This window comes from Dromiciops gliroides, chromosome 1 (assembly GCF_019393635.1).
Source record: "Dromiciops gliroides isolate mDroGli1 chromosome 1, mDroGli1.pri, whole genome shotgun sequence".
Lineage (NCBI taxonomy): Eukaryota > Metazoa > Chordata > Mammalia > Microbiotheria > Microbiotheriidae > Dromiciops > Dromiciops gliroides.
In genome coordinates, this window is record NC_057861.1 from 501,410,973 (window position 1) to 501,434,089 (window position 23,117).

A 23,117-nucleotide genomic window follows, 5' to 3' on the forward strand; every position below is an offset into this window, starting at 1 on the left:
ATTATTTTCCAATTACATGTAGAGATAGTTTTCAGCATTTTTTTATATTAGATTTCCAATTTCCAGTTTTTCTCCCTCCCCCCCTTTCCCTAGACAGCAGGCAGTCCAATAAAGGTTATACACTGTATCTATCTATCTATATCTATCTATATGTATTTTGTATAACTTTTAATATACAAGTCTCATTTATTTAATTTTATTATAATATGTGGTATGTCTGGATCTAATTTCTGCCAGTTTTCTTTCTGGTTTTCCTAGCAGATTTTGTTTTCCAGATTATATGATTTTTGATTCATTGGACACTGAATTATTCACTATGTTTCTGATTCTTCCTTGTCTAGTCTCTTCCACAGATCTGCTTTTCTGTTTTTTTTTTTGAATCAGCATGAAGTAGTGGTGATTATTGTCCTTAGTACTGATTTCTTTGTCATTGTTTCCTTTAATAGTCTAGATTTTTTGTTCCTTCTCATGAATTTTGTAAGTTTCCCCCCTAGCTCTGTAACATATTTCTTTTGTGGTTTGATTGATATAACACTGAACAGGTAAATTAGGTCATATTTGTCATGGCCTTTCTACCTATGTAGCATTGGATAAACCGCTCTTTAATATACTCATTTTTTCAAAATAAGTTTTTATTTATACTTTATCTTTAAAATGACTTCTTTTTAAAAGATGAAAAAATAACAAAACCAATCAAAATGAATCTCAAAATATATGCAGTATTCTACACCCAAGGACCTACCACCTATGTAAAGGAGTATAGTGGAGTTGTTTTCTTATATCTCCTCTTTACTGGCATGTTCATTCTTTTTGCAACATTTAAGAAATTAAGGTAGACTGAGGCACAGAGTTTGGAGCACAATCACTTTATTAGTCAAGCACAAATTTGCCAATAGAATCTCAGCTTCCCCCGTAAAATTAAGACTGAGTTGGGGGACAGTTACTATTTTGATAGATTTTAGGGAAATGCAGAATAAAGAACAGGATGTTGTAGACAGGGAACAGGTTATGATTGGTTGGAAATTGGGAATGAGGAGCAAGTAACAACCTCCTCCCCTTTTGTGACTAAGAAATGTTCATCGTTTGAGTTTATCAGCAAAGTTAGAGATAGTGGACCAGATTTCTTGCTTGCTTGCTTTCCTTTCCTTTCCTTTCCTTTTCCTTCCTTCCTTCCTTCCTTCCTTCCTTCCTTCCTTCCTTCCTTCCTTCCTTCCTTCCTTCCTTCCTTCCTTCCTTCCTCCTTCCTTCCTTCCTTCCTTCCTTCCTTCCTTCCTTCCTTCCTTCCTTCCTTCCTTCCTTCCTTCCTTCCTTCCTTCCTTCCTTCCTTCCTTCCTTCCTTCCTTCTTCCTTCCTTCCTTCCTTCCTTCCTTCCTTCCTTCCTTCCTTCCTTCCTTCCTTCCTTCCTTCCTTCCTTCCTTCCTTCCTTCCTTCCTTCCTTCCTTCCTTCCTTCCTTCCTTCCTTCCTTCCTTCCTTCCTTCCTTCCTTCCTTCCTTCCTTCCTTCCTTCCTTCCTTCCTTCCTTCCTTCCTTCCTTCCTTCCTTCCTTCCTTCCTTCCTTCCTTCCTTCCTTCCTTCCTTCCTTCCTTCCTTCCTTCCTTCCTTCCTTCCTTCCTTCCTTCCTTCCTTCCTTCCTTCCTTCCTTCCTTCCTTCCTTCCTTCCTTCCTTCCTTCCTTCCTTCCTTCCTTCCTTCCTTCCTTCCTTCCTTCCTTCCTTCCTTCCTTCCTTCCTTCCTTCCTTCCTTCCTTCCTTCCTTCCTTCCTTCCTTCCTTCCTTCCTTCCTTCCTTCCTTCCTTCCTTCCTTCCTTCCTTCCTTCCTTCCTTCCTTCCTTCCTTCCTTCCTTCCTTCCTTCCTTCCTTCCTTCCTTCCTTCCTTCCTTCCTTCCTTCCTTCCTTCCTTCCTTCCTTCCTTCCTTCCTTCCTTCCTTCCTTCCTTCCTTCCTTCCTTCCTTCCTTCCTTCCTTCCTTCCTTCCTTCCTTCCTTCCTTCCTTCCTTCCTTCCTTCCTTCCTTCCTTCCTTCCTTCCTTCCTTCCTTCCTTCCTTCCTTCCTTCCTTCCTTCCTTCCTTCCTTCCTTCCTTCCTTCCTTCCTTCCTTCCTTCCTTCCTTCCTTCCTTCCTTCCTTCCTTCCTTCCTTCCTTCCTTCCTTCCTTCCTTCCTTCCTTCCTTCCTTCCTTCCTTCCTTCCTTCCTTCCTTCCTTCCTTCCTTCCTTCCTTCCTTCCTTCCTTCCTTCCTTCCTTCCTTCCTTCCTTCCTTCCTTCCGCAATTGGGGTTAAGTGACTTGCCCAGGGTCACACAGCTAGTAAGTGTCAGGTGTCTGAGCCTGGATTTGAACTCAGGTCCTCCTGAATCCAGGGCCAGTACGCCAGTACTCTATCCTACGCGACGTAACTGCCCCCAGATTTCTTATGATAACAACCAGACATCCTTCAAGGGTAACAAATTTCCCTTTCTTTCCAATTCTTTGTTACATCAAAAAGATATATACTATTAATATTTTTGTACTATTGGGTCCTTTTCCTTTTCCTTTGATCTTTTTCTGGTATAGGTAATTGTATCATTGAATCAAAAGGTACACAAGTTACTTTTGAGAATATCTTGCCCATTTCACAACTCCTCTTGCAGTGTTTATTTTCCTATAGCCCATCCACAAGTTTTCATTTTCTTTTGTTGTATATTTGGCATTCTGATTGGTGTGAGGTAAAATGGCAAGTTATTTTAATTTGCATTTCCCTTATTGTTAGTGCTTGGGAGCATTTTTATGTTTCCTTAGCTTAAATTTCTTCAAGAACTATTTGTGTTTTTTGATCATTGTAAATTAGCTGTCATACTTTTTGCTTCACTACAGTCTCAAATAGCAAGATGTGAGGTCTTTATCAGAGAGATTTACTACTAAGATTTTTACTCAGTTTCATTTCTAATTTTAACTGCATGCATTTTGTTTGTGCAAAACCTTTTCAATTTTACATAATCGAAATTGTGTCTCATCTTCTGTGGACTTCTTTATCCTTTTTCTGGTCCTGAACTCTATTTCTATCTATCAGTGTGAAAGTTATTTTCTTCTTGCTCCTGTAAATTGCTTTTCATGCAACTTTTTTAGTTGATCCATTTGGAAATTATTGTGGCTTATGGTAGGAAATTTTGGTCTAAATCCAATTTCTGCTAGCCTGTTTTGTTGTTTTTCTCAGTAGTTTTTGTTAACTAATGAACTCTTACTAATTAGTTGGGGTCTTTTCAAGTTTATTGAACACCCTTATTATTGTGTTTGCTTTGTATGTTGTGTACCTAATTTGTTTCGCTTGTATTGGTGTACCTATTCTTTCATAGCTGTTATAGTTGTCATTTTCTGTTTTGGGGTCATCTTTGCCAATCTAATGGGTATGAGGTTGAACCTTGGAGTTGAACCTGAGGAATTAGTCAGTAAACATTTATAAAGTGCTTACTGTGTGCCTGGCACTGCTTAGTACCATGCTGGGTACTTAGTAGATGATGATCTAGTACAGACTTTTCAGATATCAAATTGTTATGATGATTATTACCTTGTAGTAATAGCAATCTAGACTGCTATGCCATGTTCCTTTAATCTTTTTTTCTTTATTTCCCTTAAGATTTCTGACCTTTTGTTCTCCCAGATGATTTTTTAAAAAACTTTTTTAGCTGTTGAATATAATTCAGTGGTAGTTTGATTTATATGCCATCAAAAAAGCAAATTTAAGCATTTGGCATGGCCCCATACAAAAAGCAATTTATACACTCTCTAGTTATTTGAAGAATTTGTTTTTCTCTATTTGCTCCAGGCTTTTGTGAGTAATATTGAAAAAGCCTGAAAATTTGTGTAGGTTTATTTTAGCTCTTTCTACATTGTTAGTATTTTTTTGGGGGGGTGAGTATTTTCAAATTGTTTTTATTTATTTATTTTTGGTGAGGCAATTGGGGTTAAGTGACTTGCCTAGGGTCACACAGCTAGTAAGTGTTAAGTGTCTGAGTTCGGATTTGAACTCGGGTCCTCCTGAATCCAGGACCAGTGCTCTATCCACTGGGCCACCTAGCTGCCTCCTCAAATTGTTTTTAAATCAAGTCCTTAGTGTTCTTATCCTGTCTTCTCCAGAAAGTGATAATTTTGTTTCTTTGTCTATGCTTATTATTTCATCAGGGTTGGTTTTTTTCCCCCAACACTATCAAATAGTAATAGTGATAATGGACACCTTTGCTTTATTCCTTATTGGAAAGGACGATAATTTTTCTCTATTATATATAGTGGCTTTAATCTTAGAGATAGCTACTGTTTACCGTATGAAAGTTTTTGTGCCTTTCAGTGTTTTTAACAGAAATGGGTATTTTATTTTTTAAATGCCTTGACCATATTGATAGAGTCATATGACTTTTATTGTTTTTGGTATTACTGGTTTATTTTGTTTAAAAATTTCCTGATATTGTACTAAGTTTTCATTCTTTAAAAAAAAAAGTTCTTTCTGATCATATTCTAGAAACTTGTTGATATGTTGCTACATGTAGTTTCTTTGCTAATATTTTATTTAAAATGTTTGTGTTGATATTCTTTTGGGATATCAGTCTATAGTTGTTTCTCCCTGGTTTAGGTGTCAAGACCATATTTCTAATATAGAAGGAATTAATTCTGTAAGAACCTTGGCTTTCCTATTTTTGTAAAAAGTTTACGTAGTATTTGATTTAATTTTTCTTTTAGGTTTTTTTTTTTAATTCACCCTCAGATCCATTCGGTCCTTAAAAAAAAAAAAAATCTGTTTTGTAATGGTTCAAAATAGTTTCTTTTATTTCTTTGTTATATTTTCACTTTTTTTAATACTCGAAAATTGTTTTCTGGTCTCTTTAATTAGATTAGTTAATAGTTTATCTTAGTAGGCAACTAGGTGGTGCAGTAGATAGAGCACCGGCCCTGGATTCAGGAGGACCTGAGTTCAAATCCGGCCTCAGACCCTTGACACTTACTAGCTGTGTGACCCTGGGGCAAGTCACTTAACCCCAATTGCCTCCTTTCCCCCCCCCCCCCAAGTTTATCTTAGTGTTTTTCCCCCTTTTGATTTTTGGATTTTTTTAGTTTGGTTTTCTAGCTTTTTTAAAAGTTGTGTGACCAGTTCGTTTTCCCCCTTCCTCTTTTTGATTAATAAAATTGTTTAAAACTTTGTTTTCCCCTCCAGACTGCTTTGTATCTTTAAAGTTTTACTATCTTGCTATTTTCTTTGATGAAATTTTTTGTTGCTCCTATAATTTGTTCATTGACCACTGTCTTTAATATTGTTATCTACACTTTGATTTTTAATCCATTCTATAAAGGACATTTATTGAATATAATTTCTGTTATGCTGTGGTCCACAAAGACATTTAACATTTTCCTTTTTTTTTTAATTCCCTAGTTTGTTTTCAGTTTTTGTAAATGTGCCATGTATGGCTGAGAAAAAGGTATATTCCTTTATTTTTTCATTAAGTAATCACTGGAGACTAAGGCTTCTAAATTGTCTGGTCCTCAACAAGTCTGTCTTGGTTGTATTTTGATTTGATTTATATTGGTGTAAGAGGAGTACATTGAGAATTCCCAGTTATTATGGTTTATATTTCTTTATGTAAATTGAATGGCTTTTCCTTTAAATGATGATGCATATGTCAATTCATTATGTACTTTACCTATTTATCTATCTTCCATCTTAATCATTCTATACCTTTTCTTTGTCCTCACCTTATTCTCTGTTTAGCTGAATGTATTTCTGCACCAAACTTGGTTTGTGTCTGTATCTCTTTCCCTTGAAAGGCTCATGTTTAGCCTGCTTCCTTAATGTTAATAGTTTTGTGTTGTGTTTCATGTGGCATTTAAAATTCTATGTGGTCGCCTTGTTTCTGTCCCAAGTTTGGGGAAAATTAGCTGGGGTTTCTAATATAATGCTACTTATAAATTAGAAGCTTTAGCAACAGTTTTGGGGCATTAAGCATTTATTAAAGTATATTAGATATTAGTAAAAAGAGAACACCTGGCTCAGAATGTTAAGAAGCCCTATGTACCTAGGATAAAAGAGTCAGAGAGAACAAGGCCCCACCACCACCATGTAGTCTCAGGGCAAAAGAGGAAAATCCCTTTGGCTCTGTGAGCGGAAGTTTCCTGCAGTCCAGATGAGAGGCGGTCTTCTTTTTCTTCTTTTTTAAATTAATAAAGTATTTCATTTTTTTCCCGTTACATGTAAAGATAGTTCTCAACTTTTGTTTATACAAGCTTTCCAATTTCAGATTTTTCTCCCTACCTCCCCCCTCCCCTGGACAGCAGGTAATCTGATAGAGGTTTTATATATATATACACACATATATATATATATATATACACACACACACATATAATAACATTAAACATATTTCTGCATTAGTCATGTTATAAGAGAAAATTCAGAGCAATGACAAAAAACTTCAAAATAGAAAAACATCAGCATCAAAAACAAAAGAAATAGTATGGTTCATTCAGCATCTACTCCACAGTTCTTTTTTTTTTTTTCCCCCCTGGATTTGGAGATCCTCTTCTATCATGAGTTCCCTGGAACTCTTCTGTACCATTGCATTGGTGAGAAGAATATAGTCCATCACAGTAGATCAACACTCAATGTTGATACTGTGTACAATGTTCTTCTGGTTCTGCTCATCTCACTCATCATCAGCCCACGCAAGACCCTCCAGGTTTTTCTGAACTCCTCCTGCTCATCGTTTCTTATAGCACAATAGTATTCCATTGTATTCATATACCACAACTTGTCCAGCCATTCCCCAATTGATGGGCACCCCCTCAACTTCCAATTCCTTGCCACCACATAAAGAGCAGCTATAAATATTTTGTACATGTGGGTTGCTTTCCCCTTTCCATGATTTCTTTGGGCAAATGACCCAAAAGTGGTATTGCTGGGTCAGAGGGTATGCACAGCTTTATTGCCCTTTGGGCATAATTCCAAATTGTTCTCCAGAATGGTTGGATCAGTTCAAAGCTCCACCAACAATGCATTAGTGTTCCAATTTTTCCACAGCTTCTCCAACAAGAGGCGGTCTTCTACACACTGCTCCAAGCAAATTGGCTAGCATTATCCAAATCCATTGTTTAATTGGACTTGAGGGTGGTTCCTGAGCAGAACATACCTAGGTCAGAGCTCAGAGAACACACCCTCTGAGGGCCAGACCCTCAGGTTGGCGTGGTTTCAACCAAGTCAACTTCAAGTGATTTAATCAACAAATTCAATTTAATAAATCTCAATATTATCCTCTCCACTGGGGGCTCTGGGTGTCCCAAAATGCATTATTTTCTCACATTCATGTAACCTGATTATGTGAAATAGTAAGTTCCAACTCCTTCCTCCTTCTTTCTTTCATAATGTATTCCTTTTCCTTACCCATTTCTTTTTTCTCTTAAGATCACCAGAATACAGCAAAATCCTCCCAGGCCCCCTCTCCTACTTCCTCCCTCTGTGACTCTTAAAGACTACATTTTTGAGCAATTTTTTCAAGAGTTCTATTTCCAAAAACTTCATTTCTTCCCCCCCCCCCCATTAAAATCAAATTCAATAGTTATTTTTGGTTATTTGCCTCATAAACTATTGCATTCCATACACTATTGTTCTTTATAGTGGCTGCCAGGTCTTGTGTGATCCTGACTATGATAGCTTGGTACTTTAACTCTTTCTTGCTGTTTATAGTATTTTCTTTCACTGGATATTCAATTGGGAGATAACCAGGAAGGAAGCCTAGGCCCTGGCAAGATAAGACAAAAGCTTACCAATCTATCGGAGCTGCTAGGCCTAGGACTGGAGCCCAAGTTTCCAATGGGGATAGAAAATGGAGATGGTGGTCCAAATAGAGAAAATATTAAGGAGATTATGAATGACAAATGGTATGAATGTCCAAGCCCCTGTCAGCACTAGGAGACCTAAGAGTATAGAATCTAAGGTTCTAGTAGGGATATAGGTAGAGGTATTGGTCTGAGTAGACAGAGAAGGGTAAGATAAGGTAAGATTTTTGTATTTATTTACTTTTTATTACACTGCTTAGTCTCTATTTTTAGAACTCCCAATTCACTTAGATTATCATTTTTAAGCCTTTTTTTTCTAGGCATTCCAGCAAAACTGATGGCAGATTTGACATTTTTGCTAGTAGATGATGTGGACTTATTTTCTTTTAGGTGTGTGCCTTTAGCATTCCTGTATTCATTGGGTCATTTTTTGGTAATAATCTGTATCATTTGAGGCATAGGTAATGAATACTGTATTCAAGGATCTCAGAAGTAGCTGGCTAGTATGCTATGCTAGGGCTTTCTTTTCTCTCTCTCTCTTTTTTTTTTTTTTTGTGAGGCAATTGGGGTTAAGTGACTTGCTCACACAGCTAGTAAGCAAGTGTCTGAGGCCGGATTTGAACTCAGGTCCTCCTGAATCCAGGGCCCGGTGCTTTATCCACTTTATCCATCTAGCTGCCCTGCTAGGGCTTTCTATGTAACTGGGAAAGGAGTTAGAGGCAAAGGTTTGAGCCAAGTCAGACCCTGGTGTTTGTTGTTTCCTTTCCTTTCCTTTCTGATTCCTTCTCCTCCTTCCTCCCTTTCTTTCTCCCTCCCTCCCCCTCTCTTTTTTCTTCCCTCTCTCCCCTTCCTCCTCTCTCTTTCCCTTTTTCTATCTCCAGTTACTTACTCCCTCTTTCTCTCCTCTTTGTTCCTCCTTTTCTTTTCCTTTTTCCTTTGGTCTGCAACTTGGCCTTTTCTGTTTGGACCCCTTCACTAGTAATATCTCTTCTATCTTCTGTCTGCAATAACTGAGGTGCACAGTGTCCCGTGATTTCTTGATCATTTCTCAGTCTTATTTAAGCCTTACTGGGATGGTTCTAATGGAGCTACATTGTGGTACTCTTCTACTCTCTCTACCACCCATCTAGAGGAGAGTATTTTGTTCCTTGTGTGTAATTTAAAATTCTAAATGTGGTTTCTAATCTGTCTCCCCAGTTTTGGGGGGAAACTGACTAAAATCACTGATAAACGAGTTTAGGTTTTTTAAAGGGTTTATTGAAAAAATAGTAAAAGAAAGATTGAGAACAGATTTCCTATAACCTGGCAAATCTGGCCTTCCTAATCTCCCTCTTCTGAAGTTCTCTGCCACTCTGCCAAAGAGGCAGAATCCTCCTTCAGCATCTGCTTCCTGCTTCATGCTCCCCTCCCATAAATGGGAGGTTCCTCAAGCTGATTGGCCAGTGTCATTCAAATTAATTAAGTACTCTTAAGTACCAGCCAGATGTGTTTACAATCCAACTCAGTCTGCCCAGATCAATCTCCACGTGAACCCCGGAGTTCCATTATCTTGAGACATTCTCCACTTTGTTTCTTTAAGATTCATGGTTTGAGTATGCCTTGGTTGATTTGCTTATAGATATTTTATTCATTTCTTAGATTTTTTTTGAGTGGGACTTACTTTATTCCCTCCTAAATTTTTTTGTTGTTATATGGAAATGATATTTGTTGATTTATTATGAGTTTGTTGTATCCTTCTACTTTAACAATGTTATTAATTTTCCCATTTAGTTTATTTACTGATTTCCTAGGTAAATCACCTTTCTTCAAGAACTACTTCATCTTTTCTTTGATCCTCCTTTTCCTCCTAAACTTTCTAAAAATGTGGAGTGGTTACTTCATCTGATACCAAAAGTATAAGTTGTAGCTAATATGTCAGAGAAAAACATTTTCTATACAGTTATTACTAAATCACACCACTAAAGATGAGCATCTAGTAACTCTTAATTCCCTAAGTCTAATTTAGAATTATGGATTTCGAACTTGAAAGGATTCTAGTCTTCAAGTCCAATCTCCCCTTTATTCTTTTTTTGTTTTTGTTTTTGTTTTGCGGGGCAGTGGGGGTTAAGTGACTTGCCCAGGGTCACACAGCTAGTGTCAAGTGTCTGAGGCCAGATTTGAACTCAGGTACTCCTGAATTCAGGGCCGGTGCTTTATCCACTGCGCCACCTAGCTGCCCCTCCCCTTTATTCTTTAAAGGAGAGAGAGAGATGCAGAGAGAATGGAAAGTCTTTTTTTTTATTATTCTTTTTAACATTAGTTTTTTTTTAAATGTTGAGTTCCAGATTCTTTCCCCTTCCTCCCTTTCTTCGATTAAGAAGGCAAGCAATTTGATATAGGTTATATATGTGCAGTCATGCAAAACATTTCTATATTATTCATTTTGAAAAAAGAAACAGGACAAACCCCCCCCCCACCCCAATATAAAAAATAGTAGATTTCAATCTGCATTCAGATTCCATTAGTTCTTTTTCTGGAGGTGGAGGGTATTTTTCATTATAAGTCCTTCAGTATTATATTGGATCTTTGTGTTGCTGAGAAATAGCTAAATCATTCACAGTTGATCATCATACAATATTGTGATTCCTGTGTATACTATTCTTCTGACTTCACTTTGCATTAGTTTATTGCATCAGTTTGTGTACATCTTTCCAGGTTTTTCTGATGGCATCCTGCTCATCATAGCAAAGTAGTATTCCATCATAATCATATACCATAACTTGTTTAGTAATTCTTTAGTTGATGGGCATCCCCTTGATTTCCAATTCTTTGCCACCACAAAAAAGAGTTGTTTCAAATATTTTTGTCCAGATAGATCCATTTCCTTCACTCTCTTACATCCTCAACCCCATCCCCTTTTAGGATGCAGACCTAGTAGTGGTATTTCTGAGTCAAAGAATATGCACACTTTGTAGTCCTTTGGACATAGTTCCAAATTGTTCTCTGTAATGTTTGCACTATTTTCACAACTCCACAGTGCTTTCATGCCCCAATTTTCTCACATTCCCTCCACGTTTGTCATTTTCCTTTTCTGTCATATTAGCTAATGGAGTGATATGTCTTGTAGAAGACTGTGTGGTAAAGCGGACCAAAAAAAACTGGGTTTGGAATTTAAGGACTAGCATTCCATTTCTCAGTTCAGTGTTTACTAGTTCTGTAGCATTACATCTCTGTTGTATAACTTTACATCTCTTAGAATAAATTTCATGAGAATAATATTACTTGTAGTGCCTACCTCACAAGATAGTGCCTCTCAATATGCTTATATTGTCATACTAGTGTAGTAGGTAATCTTTACAGGTGAAGCAAGCAAGCAAAGAAAAAAAAATCAGAGGAACGGATTTTGTCTCTTGTTGCATAAACATTAAATTCTGTTATTAGATTTAAATTGGGTTCCATCACTGTACCCAGAATTTTAATATTTGAATGTGACTAAAGACTTTCCTTGTTGCTTTTTGCCTACTTTAGACCTGGGATGATCATTCTGGTTTCTGTTTAACCAAGTGACTCTTATCTTCTAAGATTGTCAGTTGTAGATAAATGGATTAATAGGTCGATTGCGTAGCCTAACTTTTAAAAACATATTTATTTGTACCTTTTCTTTTTATAGTAGTAACTTGACTTTTTGTTCCTTTCTCTCCAAATGTAGAATTCTCTATGATATAAGGAAAGAGAACAAAATCAGGTGTTACTGAATGTGAGATCTGGTGAAATATTCATTGCTTATAGCTTTCCACCTCTATAAAGAGGAAAGAAGGGATATTTCATCATCTCTTCTGAGACTTATTATATATTTATTGCTCTTCATTTGAGTTCAGATGCCTTGTGGTATTGTTTTCATTTATATTAAGTGTCTTCATTACATTCTTTTAATTTTCTCCTTGTTCTGTTTTCTTTTCTCTGCATCAGTTTTTAAAAAATAAACTTCTTGATTTTTGTATCATTTGTTTTTTTGCATTACCTATTTTGCCAATTGTATTCACCTCATTCTCTCCCAGAGAACTATGATAAAATTTCTAGGAGGAAAAAAAGTGTTCAGCAAAGGTAACCAACATATCAAAAAATGTCTTGATAATATGCTGTCTTCTACCCCCACATTCCAACGAGTCAGGGGAGAGATATCTTCTCCATCTCCTCTTTGGTAAATCTTTGGCATTTTGTAGTATTTCATTTATTGTTTTTTTGTTTTTGTTTTCCATTTACATTGTTGTAGTCATGTTGTTTTTCTGATTCTGCTTACTTCACTTAGTCCAGCAATTCTCAAAGTGTGGTCTGAGGAGGACCCATTGTTGTCCTTAGATCATTTCAGGGAGGTCTGACAGGTTAAATTGTTACCATAATATTGGCAGTCTAATTTCTAATGTTAAATAGTAATAATAGTTTTTTAAAATGTAAAGGTGTCCTGCAGCCCAAAACTAACTGCTTCTCTACATTCATCATATTAATCTTTTATTCCATCACAGTAGTATTATATTACTTCCATGTACAGTTTGTTTGACCATTCCTCAAACAATAGGTATCTATATTGTTTATAGTTCTTGGCTAGCACAAATATATGCTATACATATTTTGGTTTATATAGGGCTTTCTTTTAGTAACTGACATTTTTGCAGTATCTGTATTACCATGAAATATTTTGGCTATTGGGATTAGTCATTTAAGCATTCTTTTCAAAATTTGCTTTCCTTAATAGTTGTACCACCTATTAGCTCCAGCCTGTATTAGTGTGCCCCTTTTTCCCTAACCCCTCCAGCATTGACTAATCCTTTCTTCTGTCATCTTTCATAATAAGTGCTTTGTTTACTGTGAAACCTCAGTGTTGTTTTATTTGCATTTCTCTTATTGCTGATTTGTAGCATTATTTTATATGGTTTTTATTAGTTTACAATTTAACCATCTAACCATGCTTTGTGTTTTACTTATTTCTGTTAGTTGTGTATATATTTTGTATATCAAATACTTATCAGAGCTATTGGATACAAGGATTTTTTTTTCCTAATTGATCTCCCTTCCCTTTTTATCCTGGTAGTTTAATTGTGTTGATGTAAAAGCTTGTTTATATAATCAATGTTATCTACTTTGTCTCTTGTAAATCACTTATGTCCCTTGGTTAAGAATTCCTGTCTTAACAGTATCTTATTTTATTTTCCAATATTTAAAAATTAAATAATCTTTATTCTTCCATTCAGATTCAAGTCTATTTGAATTTATTGAGGCATAATGACATCTTTTAATGTATCTTTTCTCCAGGTCACACCCACCAATTGGGGTCTAGCCTTAGCCATTCTCTTTTCTCTGAATAATTCTCCCTCATTTCATTAGCTCATCAACTTTCTTACATTCAATTGTCTTATGTAGATGATTCTTAGAGCTGTTTTTCTAGCTCTCTGAACCCTTTGTATCTTCAAATGCCTATTGGATATCATTGAATTTCAACTGAATTTCCCCATACTATCTAAAAATAAAGATTTTCAAAAGAGAACTCATCATTTTCCCTCCTAAGGCTCCCTATCTCCCCTTATTAATATTCTGAGTTCTCTATCATCTTCCCAGTTCCACTCTTCACTTTCACTTATCCCACTTGTCCAATTTTTGGTCCAGTCTTATTGTTACTGTGTTGACAGCATCACTAGTAAGTATTCTTTTCTCTTCTGACATTGCCAACAACCTGATTTAAGTCCTTTAGCAAAGATCTGACCATGTTACCCTCCTACTCAGAAAACCCATTGGCTCCCCATTACCTTTAAGATCAGATAAATCCCATTTGGCACTCTTCTACTTTTCCAATTTTTTTAGACTTTATACTCCCTTCCATGCTCTGAGCCAGTGTCACTAACCACTGTGCTATCATTGGCTACCCTCCATGCTTGGAAGGTTCTCATTTCTTACTTCCACCTCCTGGCTTCTTTCTTTCTTTCTTTCTTTTTGGAGGGGAGAGGGCAATGAGGGTTAAGTGACTTGCCCAAGGTCACACAGCCAATAAGTGTTAAGTGTCTGAGGCTGGATCTGAACTCAGGTTCTCCTGAATCCAGGGCCAGTGCTTTATCCACTGTGCCATCTAGCTGCCCCTTTTTTCTTTCTTTTTTTTTTTCTGGCTTCTTTCAAGATGCAGTTCTTATCTTAGCTTCTACAAGAGATCTTTCCCAATCTTAGACATTTTAATGCCTTTCCCCTGAGATGTTGTTGTTTGCCTATCTCCTTCTTTTAAATGTGAGCTCCTTGAGGTCAGGGATTATGTTTTTGCCTTCTTTGTATCCCTAGTGTTTAGTGCACAGTGCCTGGCACATACTAGGTACTTAATAAATGCTTATTGAATGGTTAATTTCTGTCTGACTTCTTTCTGGTTTTTCCCAGTCATTCTGGTCAGATATTGAAATTTTTACCATGTAATTTATGGTTTGGGTTTATTGTACTACATTGAGTTTCGTGATTTTTTTTTTTTAAATCTTGTCTAGTCTGTTGAGCTATTTTCTATTTTTCAAAAACCTTTCAAGGGTCTACTGAATTTCACATTTGTTGTTTCTTATGCCATCATAATATTCCAGTACACTCATGTAACACAATGTCCAGCAGTAGTTCTTTAGTTTTTGCATTCCTGTAAAGTGTTGCTATTAATATTTTCTTCAAGTTGTTCCTTTCTGCCTTTAACCCATCAGTCCCAGTATTTGACATTTGACATTTGTGAATAATACCTTGGTAACTTTCCTGGTTAAAGCCATTCCCTCATCTTCCCCTTCTCCCCCCCCCCCCCCCCCATGGTTATTCTATTTTTCAGCTCTGCTGATAGTATACATGTGCACATGATAACTTTTTATCCCTCTCCCCCTCCCCCCAAATGATAACTCTTAAACTGAATTGATAATGACCTAAACCATACCTTTGTTTCAGAGTTGAGAATGGGACCATGGGACATCTGAAGTAAAAGTGTACTCTGAACTTCAATTTTTTTTTTTTTTTTTTGCTCATATAGCAGGGGCATGGAAGAACTCTATGGAGGAATGGACAACAGAAGACTGGAATGAAGATGTAAGTATGTGTTGTAAATTAGATAAAATAACCGTATCAGTCAATAAGTATTGATTAAGTGCTTATTCCTTCTTTGTCAGTCACCTTGCTCTGTGGTGAAAATAGCTTATTATTCCAGCCAACTAGATTCTGTGGCCTCTGGGGTGTCACCCTGCCTCAGGGCAGTGGGAGCTATAGCTTTTTTGGTGAAAAAGCCTCTGATTTGGGCATTTTTGTTTTTCCTTCTGTTACTATATACATCTTCTGTAGTATGTACTTTCCCTTTCCTATATTGTTATTAGTATATTGTTTGTTAGCATTGGTTATGATATTGTTATTTTTTTTTAATTTATTTTTTGTTTATTGTTTATTATTTATTGTTCCATCAAGGAAACACTCCATGTTTCTTGATGAAACAAAGGGGGGAATGTAAATAATTGTTATTTGAGGTTTTTATGCCTCAGCTTGCACTGGCCTGGGACTCTGCAAACCACACAGTGTTCCACCCACTGGTTGTAGCCGTTGCCAGGGCACTGGCACCTCACGTCATCACCACTCACCCCTACATGGGCCTGGCAAAATTATAATGATTGTAAGCCTAGTGAGGGCAGTCATGTGGCCAGACAATTGGTTGGGGGCTATGTGGGGTTTCAGGGAAGGGGAAGAATTTGCCATTCTAGCTGGAAGCCGGAAGGCCACAGGAGTGGGACTGTGTATTCTCAGCTGATTCCTGGTCGGTGGTATTTTTTCAGGTTGTGTAATTTCCCTTTCCCCATTTTATTTCCTTTCCCTCGATCCTACTGATCTGTTTGTGTTTTTTTTTTTTAATTTAGTTCTTATTAAAATAAATCCTGTTCTGTTTTGAGGGAGGCTGCCGGTCTCCTTCCTTGCCCCAATATTGCGGCGAGCCGCTTAGCTAACACTCCCCACTTAAAAATTGGTCCCCACACTATGTAACATTCACATGTATAGATGTTTGCAAAACATATAAAAGTTACTCTTGTAGAGGAAGGTACTGAGGAGGAATCCCAAGCTGTGTGTCTGAATTGGATTTTGAACAGAATTAGGCATTCCGAATGGCTGAGGTGAGCTTAGAGAATTCCTGCTTCCAAACTGCTCAGTTTGGTCTTCATACCCTCTTTAGCCTGGCTATGGTGCATGCTTTTGGCCCCATTCCTTAATTAGTCGCCTTCCCAAACCATTTGCAACAGCCAGATGTCTCTTTACTTTGCCCTCAACATGTTTCTTGCGCTCATATCTCCATACATTTGTTGTTGTTGCCTGTGGATGGAGGCAGAAACTAGGTTTAGATTCTTCCCCTCTGGGCCTCATTTTCCTTCTCTAAAATAAAGCAGTTCGATTAGAGCATCAGATCTCTTCATCTCCCTTCTGACTCAGATTTTGTGTGCTTTCCCAGGCCATTCCAGTCCACACTGATAAGTTCCTCTATTAATTCATGCATCTTTTTTTTTTTTTTTGCCTGTACTTCTCATTTCATGATTAATCGTGTATGAATACTTCCTTGTGGCATTTTTTTTTTACTCTTCCATTTTTCTGTCTTACCTCTTATATAAGTTGTGGTTCTCTTTGCGCCTTTCCCTATAACAACCATTAATACTATTCCTTACACATAGTAGATGCTCAATAGGTATGTTCTGTTTGATTATAAAAAGGACATCATAAATGGAGAGTGTACAGTCCATAAATGGATTGTAAGCTGTGTTATATTCGGGTTAGGTGAAGGAACTACAATTGTTTAGCTTGGATAAAGGAAGAGGGATATGATCAGCATCTTAACGATTTGAAGAGCTATCATCCAGAAGAAGACATAGACTTTATATGTTGGACCCATACAAATGAACTAGAAGCAGTGGGCAAAAGGTACAAAGAGACAGATTCTGCTTCACTACTGTATAACTTTACTTAAAATTAGAGTTTTTCCTCTTCTTCCCCTCCCCCCCCCCAAAAAAAAAAAAAAACTCAAATGGGTTGCTTCTTGGCTGAGTGCAGATCAATACCTGTCATGTGCCAGGTTCTGTGCTAGGCCCTGAGGATACCAACAGAAAGAAACAGTCTCTGCCTTAAAGGAACTAAGCATTTATACAACAGAAACATTATGCACAGAGATGAGAAAATACGAAATGTTTTCAAAATAATTGGGAGGGGTTTTGGTAATTGTAGGTGAAGGCTAATACTTAGGGAAATAGGATAAGACTTTGACAGAGTGGCTTCCATTTCATTTGCTTAGTGATCATTTAGAAAGAATTATTTTGAGGTATGGGTTGTACTAAGTGATATGTCCGTTCCAACTCTGACAATCTGAATAAAGTTATTATAGAATTGGATAAAAAAAACAGAATTGGATTTATTCTTTAGAGTTAAGAGCCAGATACATTTTTCTTTTTACATAGATATAAAAAAACAAACCTCCAAACCAAAAAGTATTTTTGTAGGATCATAGATTTAGAGTCTGTAGGGTCCTTTGAGGTGTGGTGGTATGAAAATTACTTGGAATCAACAACGATTTTTTGAAGAGTTTCCATTTTGTAGCATCGTGCACATGTGTTGCTACTGACCAGCTAATTGGGGACATTATCTTTGATCAGGTAAAACTAGATTAAGCTGGTTTCCCCACCTTTAGTTAGTTCTCTGTGAGCTGAATGCTAGAGTTGGGGCCATGCACACAATTTCAGTGCTTTCTTGTGCTGTTTTTAATGCTTTGGTTTTTAAGAATGGCTATTACTCCAAGGAAACATGCAAAAGATATGTAGCTCTTTAAAGGGCACACTTTGTTGACTGTTAGAGAACTGGCACTGTGTAAGTCAGGTTCAAAAGCAAGTCAGAACATTCTAGCACACAGTAAGTAAAATGATACTGATCACACTGAAGCCCAAAAGCATGTGTGGTTGAGTCTAAAAAGCAATTCTAAGGACTTTAAAACAATTTCTTTGAGATGTGATAATCCTTAGAATACAAGCAAAGACCTGTGGAGGGAACTTTCAGCTAGCTGGATGAGATTATGGTAGTGCAACATGGACTTCTTGAATTTGAAATAACAACAAGAAGACCAGTTTAATAAAACACAGCTATTAATTGTCTCTATCACTAAAAAAAATACTTGAGATGATGTAAAGATTGAATGAGTGAATATCTTTGCTGATAAAACTCAGCCTTTCCATTTTTAAAACTACCAAAATTATTAGAAGTTGAGGTCGGGGCAGCTAGATGGCGCAGTGGATAGAGCACCGGCCCTGGAATCAGTAGTACCTGAGTTCAAATCCGGCCTCAGACGCTTGATACTTAACTAGCTGTGTGACCCTGGGCAAGTCATTTAACTCCAATTTTCTCACACACACACACACACACACACACACACACACAAGAAGTTTAGGTGAGCTTGTACAATCTGGGCATCTTCATTAGATAGCAGAATAAGTTTACAAAATTATTTTTCATATTTTTATACTTCCATTGGGCCTGAATGTTTTTGCTTTCATTGAGGGGATTATGAATTCTGATAAATATATTGCTATATTTTGAAGCAAAAAAAAAAATGTTCTGACATTATTACAATTCCCAAAAGAAGATGGCATATATACTATATCATCCTTATACCCTGCCACAACAGGAAAGAGCAAGATATAGACAGAAACATACTTAAATGGCTTGGGAGGTTGATTGATTTAAAACTCATTGAGAACCTGTGGGGTATAGTCAAGGCTAGATTGGGGGAAAATGGATTGTTTATCAAAGCTATGCAATATGATGTGGTTTCTTGATAAATTATTAGAATATATGTTAAAATCGTGTGAGCCTAGTGCAAAATTGTGTTGAGCCTAGTGCAAAATTGCACCAAATGGAGCATATTTTGCTTATTGAGTTTTTTAAGTTGTAAAAAAGTGGAAGATTAATATATCAGAAATATATCAGAAATCTCCTTTACTTTCTCAAGTGATTCCCACAACTGTAGTCATTCTACACTCCCAGTTCACTTTTTTTGGGTGGGTGGGTGGGTGGGGTTGTTTTATTTTTTGGTGAGGCAGTTGGGGTTAAGTGACTTGCCCAGGGTCACACAGCTAGTAAGTGTCAAGCTACTGAGGCCGGATTTGAACTCAGGTACTCCTGACTCCACGGCCACCTAGCTGTCCCTCCCCAGTTCGTTTTTGAGAAAAAGAGGTGATGACTTGCCCTTTGCAACACAAGCAGTGCACGTGAGATTCAAATCCAGGTGATTCAAATCATTTTCCTTCTTACTCAATCTTGACAGTTAACCAATCTCAGCATCTTCCCTCCCTTCAGCAAGGCCAAGAAATCCATTTAATCTGTTTATACTTTTATCTTTTCTTTACCTCTTCTGGGATCTCACTTCTCTCCTTCAACTTCCCATGCTCACATACCCCACACTCCATCTCAGTGGGACACCTCTCCTATTTTACTGTGGCAGATATAGGCCATATACTATGAGCTCCCTCTTCATCTGAAAACCTCTTTGATATCGTCCTTTATTCCCAACTCTTAAGCGTTGTCCATTCTTCTTAACAGTGCCAACCTCCTTGATTTTTTTTCCCTCCCCATCTTTCCTAACAGCTTGCCCCTGCACTGATTCCCTCCCTTGCCCTCCAGTCCTCCTCCCTATATACTGCCCCATTCCCTGCTGCCTAAAAATATGACTGTGGGTGAGTTACCGTTTCCCTGCCCTTAAAATACAAAACAACAATAAAAAACCTGTCTTGAACTTCCTGCCCACTCACAACCAAACTCTTAGGACAGTTGGATGAACTCAGTACTCGTTGACTCCTCTTCTTACCAATTTCTCAGTTTCTTACACTCTGCCTTCTGACCTCTTCACTCACCTGAAACTGATTTCTCCACTTACCAGTGACTTTTTCCTCTGTCCATACATTGCTCTCACGCAGTATTTGACACTAATGACTATCGACTATTTCCTTTTGGATGCTAAGTTTTTGTGAGGCTGCTCTATTAATATCCCTTTGCTTAGTCTTAATTGCTCGTCCACACTCATCATTGTATGTCTTCCAGAGCTTTGTCCTGTGCCCTCTTCTATATACACTCTACTTCTCTGTTATTTCAATTACTTTCAGTTCTTGGCTTTCAGCAGATGCATCCCAGAAATAGGTCCCATACATACCTTAGATTCAACCTGTCCAAAACGGCTTAGTATACTTCTATTCACTGCATCACTCACATTCCCAACCTTATAGCCATTCTCATCCTTCCATGCCCCTTCCCCCTTTTGCCCAACATCCAGTCTGTTTCTACGTCTTGGTGCTTCTTCAGCATTCATAACATTTCTTTCATTTGTCTTCTTTCTACCCACCCAGTTACCACTCTAGTTCAGGTCCTTATTCCCCCTCAACTTGGACTATTGTGATATTCTCCAAATTGGTTTCTCTGTCTCAAGGCTGACTGCTGTAGTTCATCCTTTATACAGCTGCAAAGTCATCCTCTTAAAGCACAGGTATGGGGCTCCTTGTTACTTTTGAGACCAAACACAAACTCCTTTTCCTATAAACTACCTCTGGCTGAGCTGTGAGCTGGTTATGATAGAATAGCCCATGATTGCTAGGAATTTGGTGTGCAGCATTGTTTTTACACTATGTGTGACACTTAGAATTAAGTTTTTCTTTTCCACACAGCTTTCTGAAACAAAGGTATTCACTGCTTCTTCTGTTCCAGCTGAAAATCACGTCACACCTGGACAAAGGTAAAATCTGCTTTCCTCAAAAGCAATTAGAACCAACTTTTCTGATTAGTTAATTTCAAGGTTGTTTTATATGATGACCTAAATTAGGTACAACTTGTAAAGGGAAGAAAAATTTGCTTTTTTGGATATTGATATGTTTTTGATTCTCATAAATAACTAAGCTTAAATCCCCCAACAAGGTTTTCAGTAATGGCATACAAATATTGATGCCATTTTAAAATATGTTGCCATTATTGGCAATAGTTTTCCCTATTTAGCTCAAGGGAATAAAAGGGGAAATGTTTAAGATTGAGATTTTTTTGGGAAATGATAATCATTGTCTCTTCTCCCCCCCCCCCCCCCTTTTTTTTTTGGTGAGGCAGTTGGGGTTAAATGACTTACCCAGGGTCACACAGCTAGTAAGTGTCAAGTGTCCGAGGCCGGATTTGAACTCAGGTTCTCCTGACTCCAGGGTCGGTGCTCTATCCACTGCGCCACCTAGCTGCCCCAATCATTGTCTTTCTATGATTATAAAGCATAATATGCAATATACTTATGTAATGGAAAGATCTGGTTTAAGCATATGAAGCTGTATTTTGTTTATCTTGCTCAGGGATTTTCAGCTGAGTTAATAGAAACATTCTAAAGACTATTTATAGATAATGTAAGAGACTGAAGTTCTTTCCATTTCTTAGATTCTTTGCTTCTGCACACTTGAAAGACTGTGAATTAGAAAAGGAAGTATTGTTTTAAGTAATTGTATTGACACTCTTCTTCTTGCACTAATCATAGAGTACATAAGCGTTATAGCACTCTGCTCAGCAAAATAACTGTTTTAGAGTTAATTTTAGTTAATTATAATGGGAAGAAAAAATGAAATCCTAAAGAGTATAATAATAATAATTATGGTGTAAACTTGCACTTTTCAGTTATGACTGATTTAATCTAAATGATTAGATTTACTGCGTTTTATTTTATCATCATATAAGTCCTTAATGTGTAGGTGTTTACGTGACGTCACATGTATAACTTCTATCGAATTGCTTGATTTTTTATGGAGGGGTGGGGAGGGAGGGAGAAAGAGAATTTGGAACACAAAGTTTTAAAATCAATGTGAAAATTTGTTTTTACATATTACATGGAAAATTCTAAATAAATTTATTATTATTATTATTATTTAAGTCCTGTGGGTTTTGGCTTATAACTGAATGCCTTTTCCCTTCTAGAGTTTCTAGAGTCTCTCTTCATAATTTTGGTCCTCATACTAGGTGAAAGTCTTGGGAAAGTTGTTTTGAAAATATGTATTACATACATTTAATGTGATTCTACATGTATAACCTATATCAGATTGCTTGCTGTCTTGGGGATGGGAGATGAAAGAAAGGGAGGGCGAAAATTTTGGAACTCAATCATACAAAAATGAATGTTGAAAACTATCTTTACATATAAACAGAAAAAAGTAAAATTCTATTAAGTGTAAAATATTTTTTAAAAATCTGTGTTAGACACATTTATCAGTAAAGTCTCTCAAATTAGCAAGAACAAAATTCCAGATGTCTTCCCAGTTCTTCATCTCATTTTTTAGAATTCACTGAACCTAATGTAAAGTAAGTTCAAATGTTAGCCTATGCTCAGAATAATATTAAAAGCCTCCACAAACTAAAAAAAGCAGTTAGTGGGAGAGGTGTGGTACTTGATGCATGTTAACAAATTATAAATGAAGCATTTAAAGGAATCATTTCTTTAAAGTTTTTTTTATTCCTTGGTACTGAGGAAAATCTAAAAAATTAATTTCAGGGCTGTTTTTTTAAAAGTATTAAGTATTTTTCTATGCAATTAATTTTGAGTTCTGTAAACACCACCTAAAACTGCTTTTTTTTGGTGTGTACATTCTTTTGGAAAATACTATTTGAAGATTTCAAGCATGTATATAATGCTTTTTTTTTATACTTACCAATTGTAGGTGTGAAAATATTACTTATCTAAGGTGATAGCAAAATTTAATTATAGTTTATGAGATTGTTCCCTTTTTTCATACTTACCAATTGTAGGTGTGAAAATATTATCATTTAAGGTGATAGCAAAATTTAATTATAGTTTTTGAGGTTTTTCCCTTTTTTTCTCAAACATAAATTATTTTCACAAAATAGGTATGTTGACCAAGTTTTGGACGGGAAGCAGTATTGAAAAGTCCAAAGAACAATGATGTACTCTTTTCCAAGCACATATCTGACCAATCCATGTGGAAAATGTTTCTGAGTTTTTTGGACTTAGATATTAAAAATAATATTAGTTTTATAGGTGAGGTATTTTACCAATGGTGCTTTTCACTCAGATTTGTACTGTAAATAAAGCAAATAAGCAGATTATCTTATAGCCTTAAATCCTAGGCCTAGCTTTAATTTATGTTCTGGTCATACAAATATTTTAAATATTAACGGCTTCTGGCTTTTGTGAGAGACTTCTGCTTGACAAGAGAAGAAATTGTGGAGACCTCAGGATCATTCCATACAAGAGAGAATTGGTTTGCAGAAACTGGAGATGTTTGCCCCGGAGAAGAAGACTTGTGTGGGGATAACATT

At 36.8% G+C, this 23,117-nt stretch overlaps 1 protein-coding gene and 1 non-coding gene across 2 annotated transcripts in view; both read left to right on the forward strand.

Annotated features, from left to right (window-relative positions):
- UBAP2 (ubiquitin associated protein 2) overlaps positions 1 to 23,117 on the forward strand; it is a 145,190-nt gene that overhangs the window by 72,326 nt on the left and 49,747 nt on the right. Inside the window, 2 exon segments of the mRNA XM_043997667.1 lie at positions 14,797 to 14,852; positions 20,489 to 20,556. Of these exon segments, the coding sequence (XP_043853602.1) occupies positions 14,797 to 14,852; positions 20,489 to 20,556 (124 nt within the window).
- On the forward strand, positions 22,726 to 22,805 carry LOC122737855. The gene has a single exon (XR_006354608.1). It is a non-coding gene; the product is annotated as a small nucleolar RNA SNORD121A (small nucleolar RNA).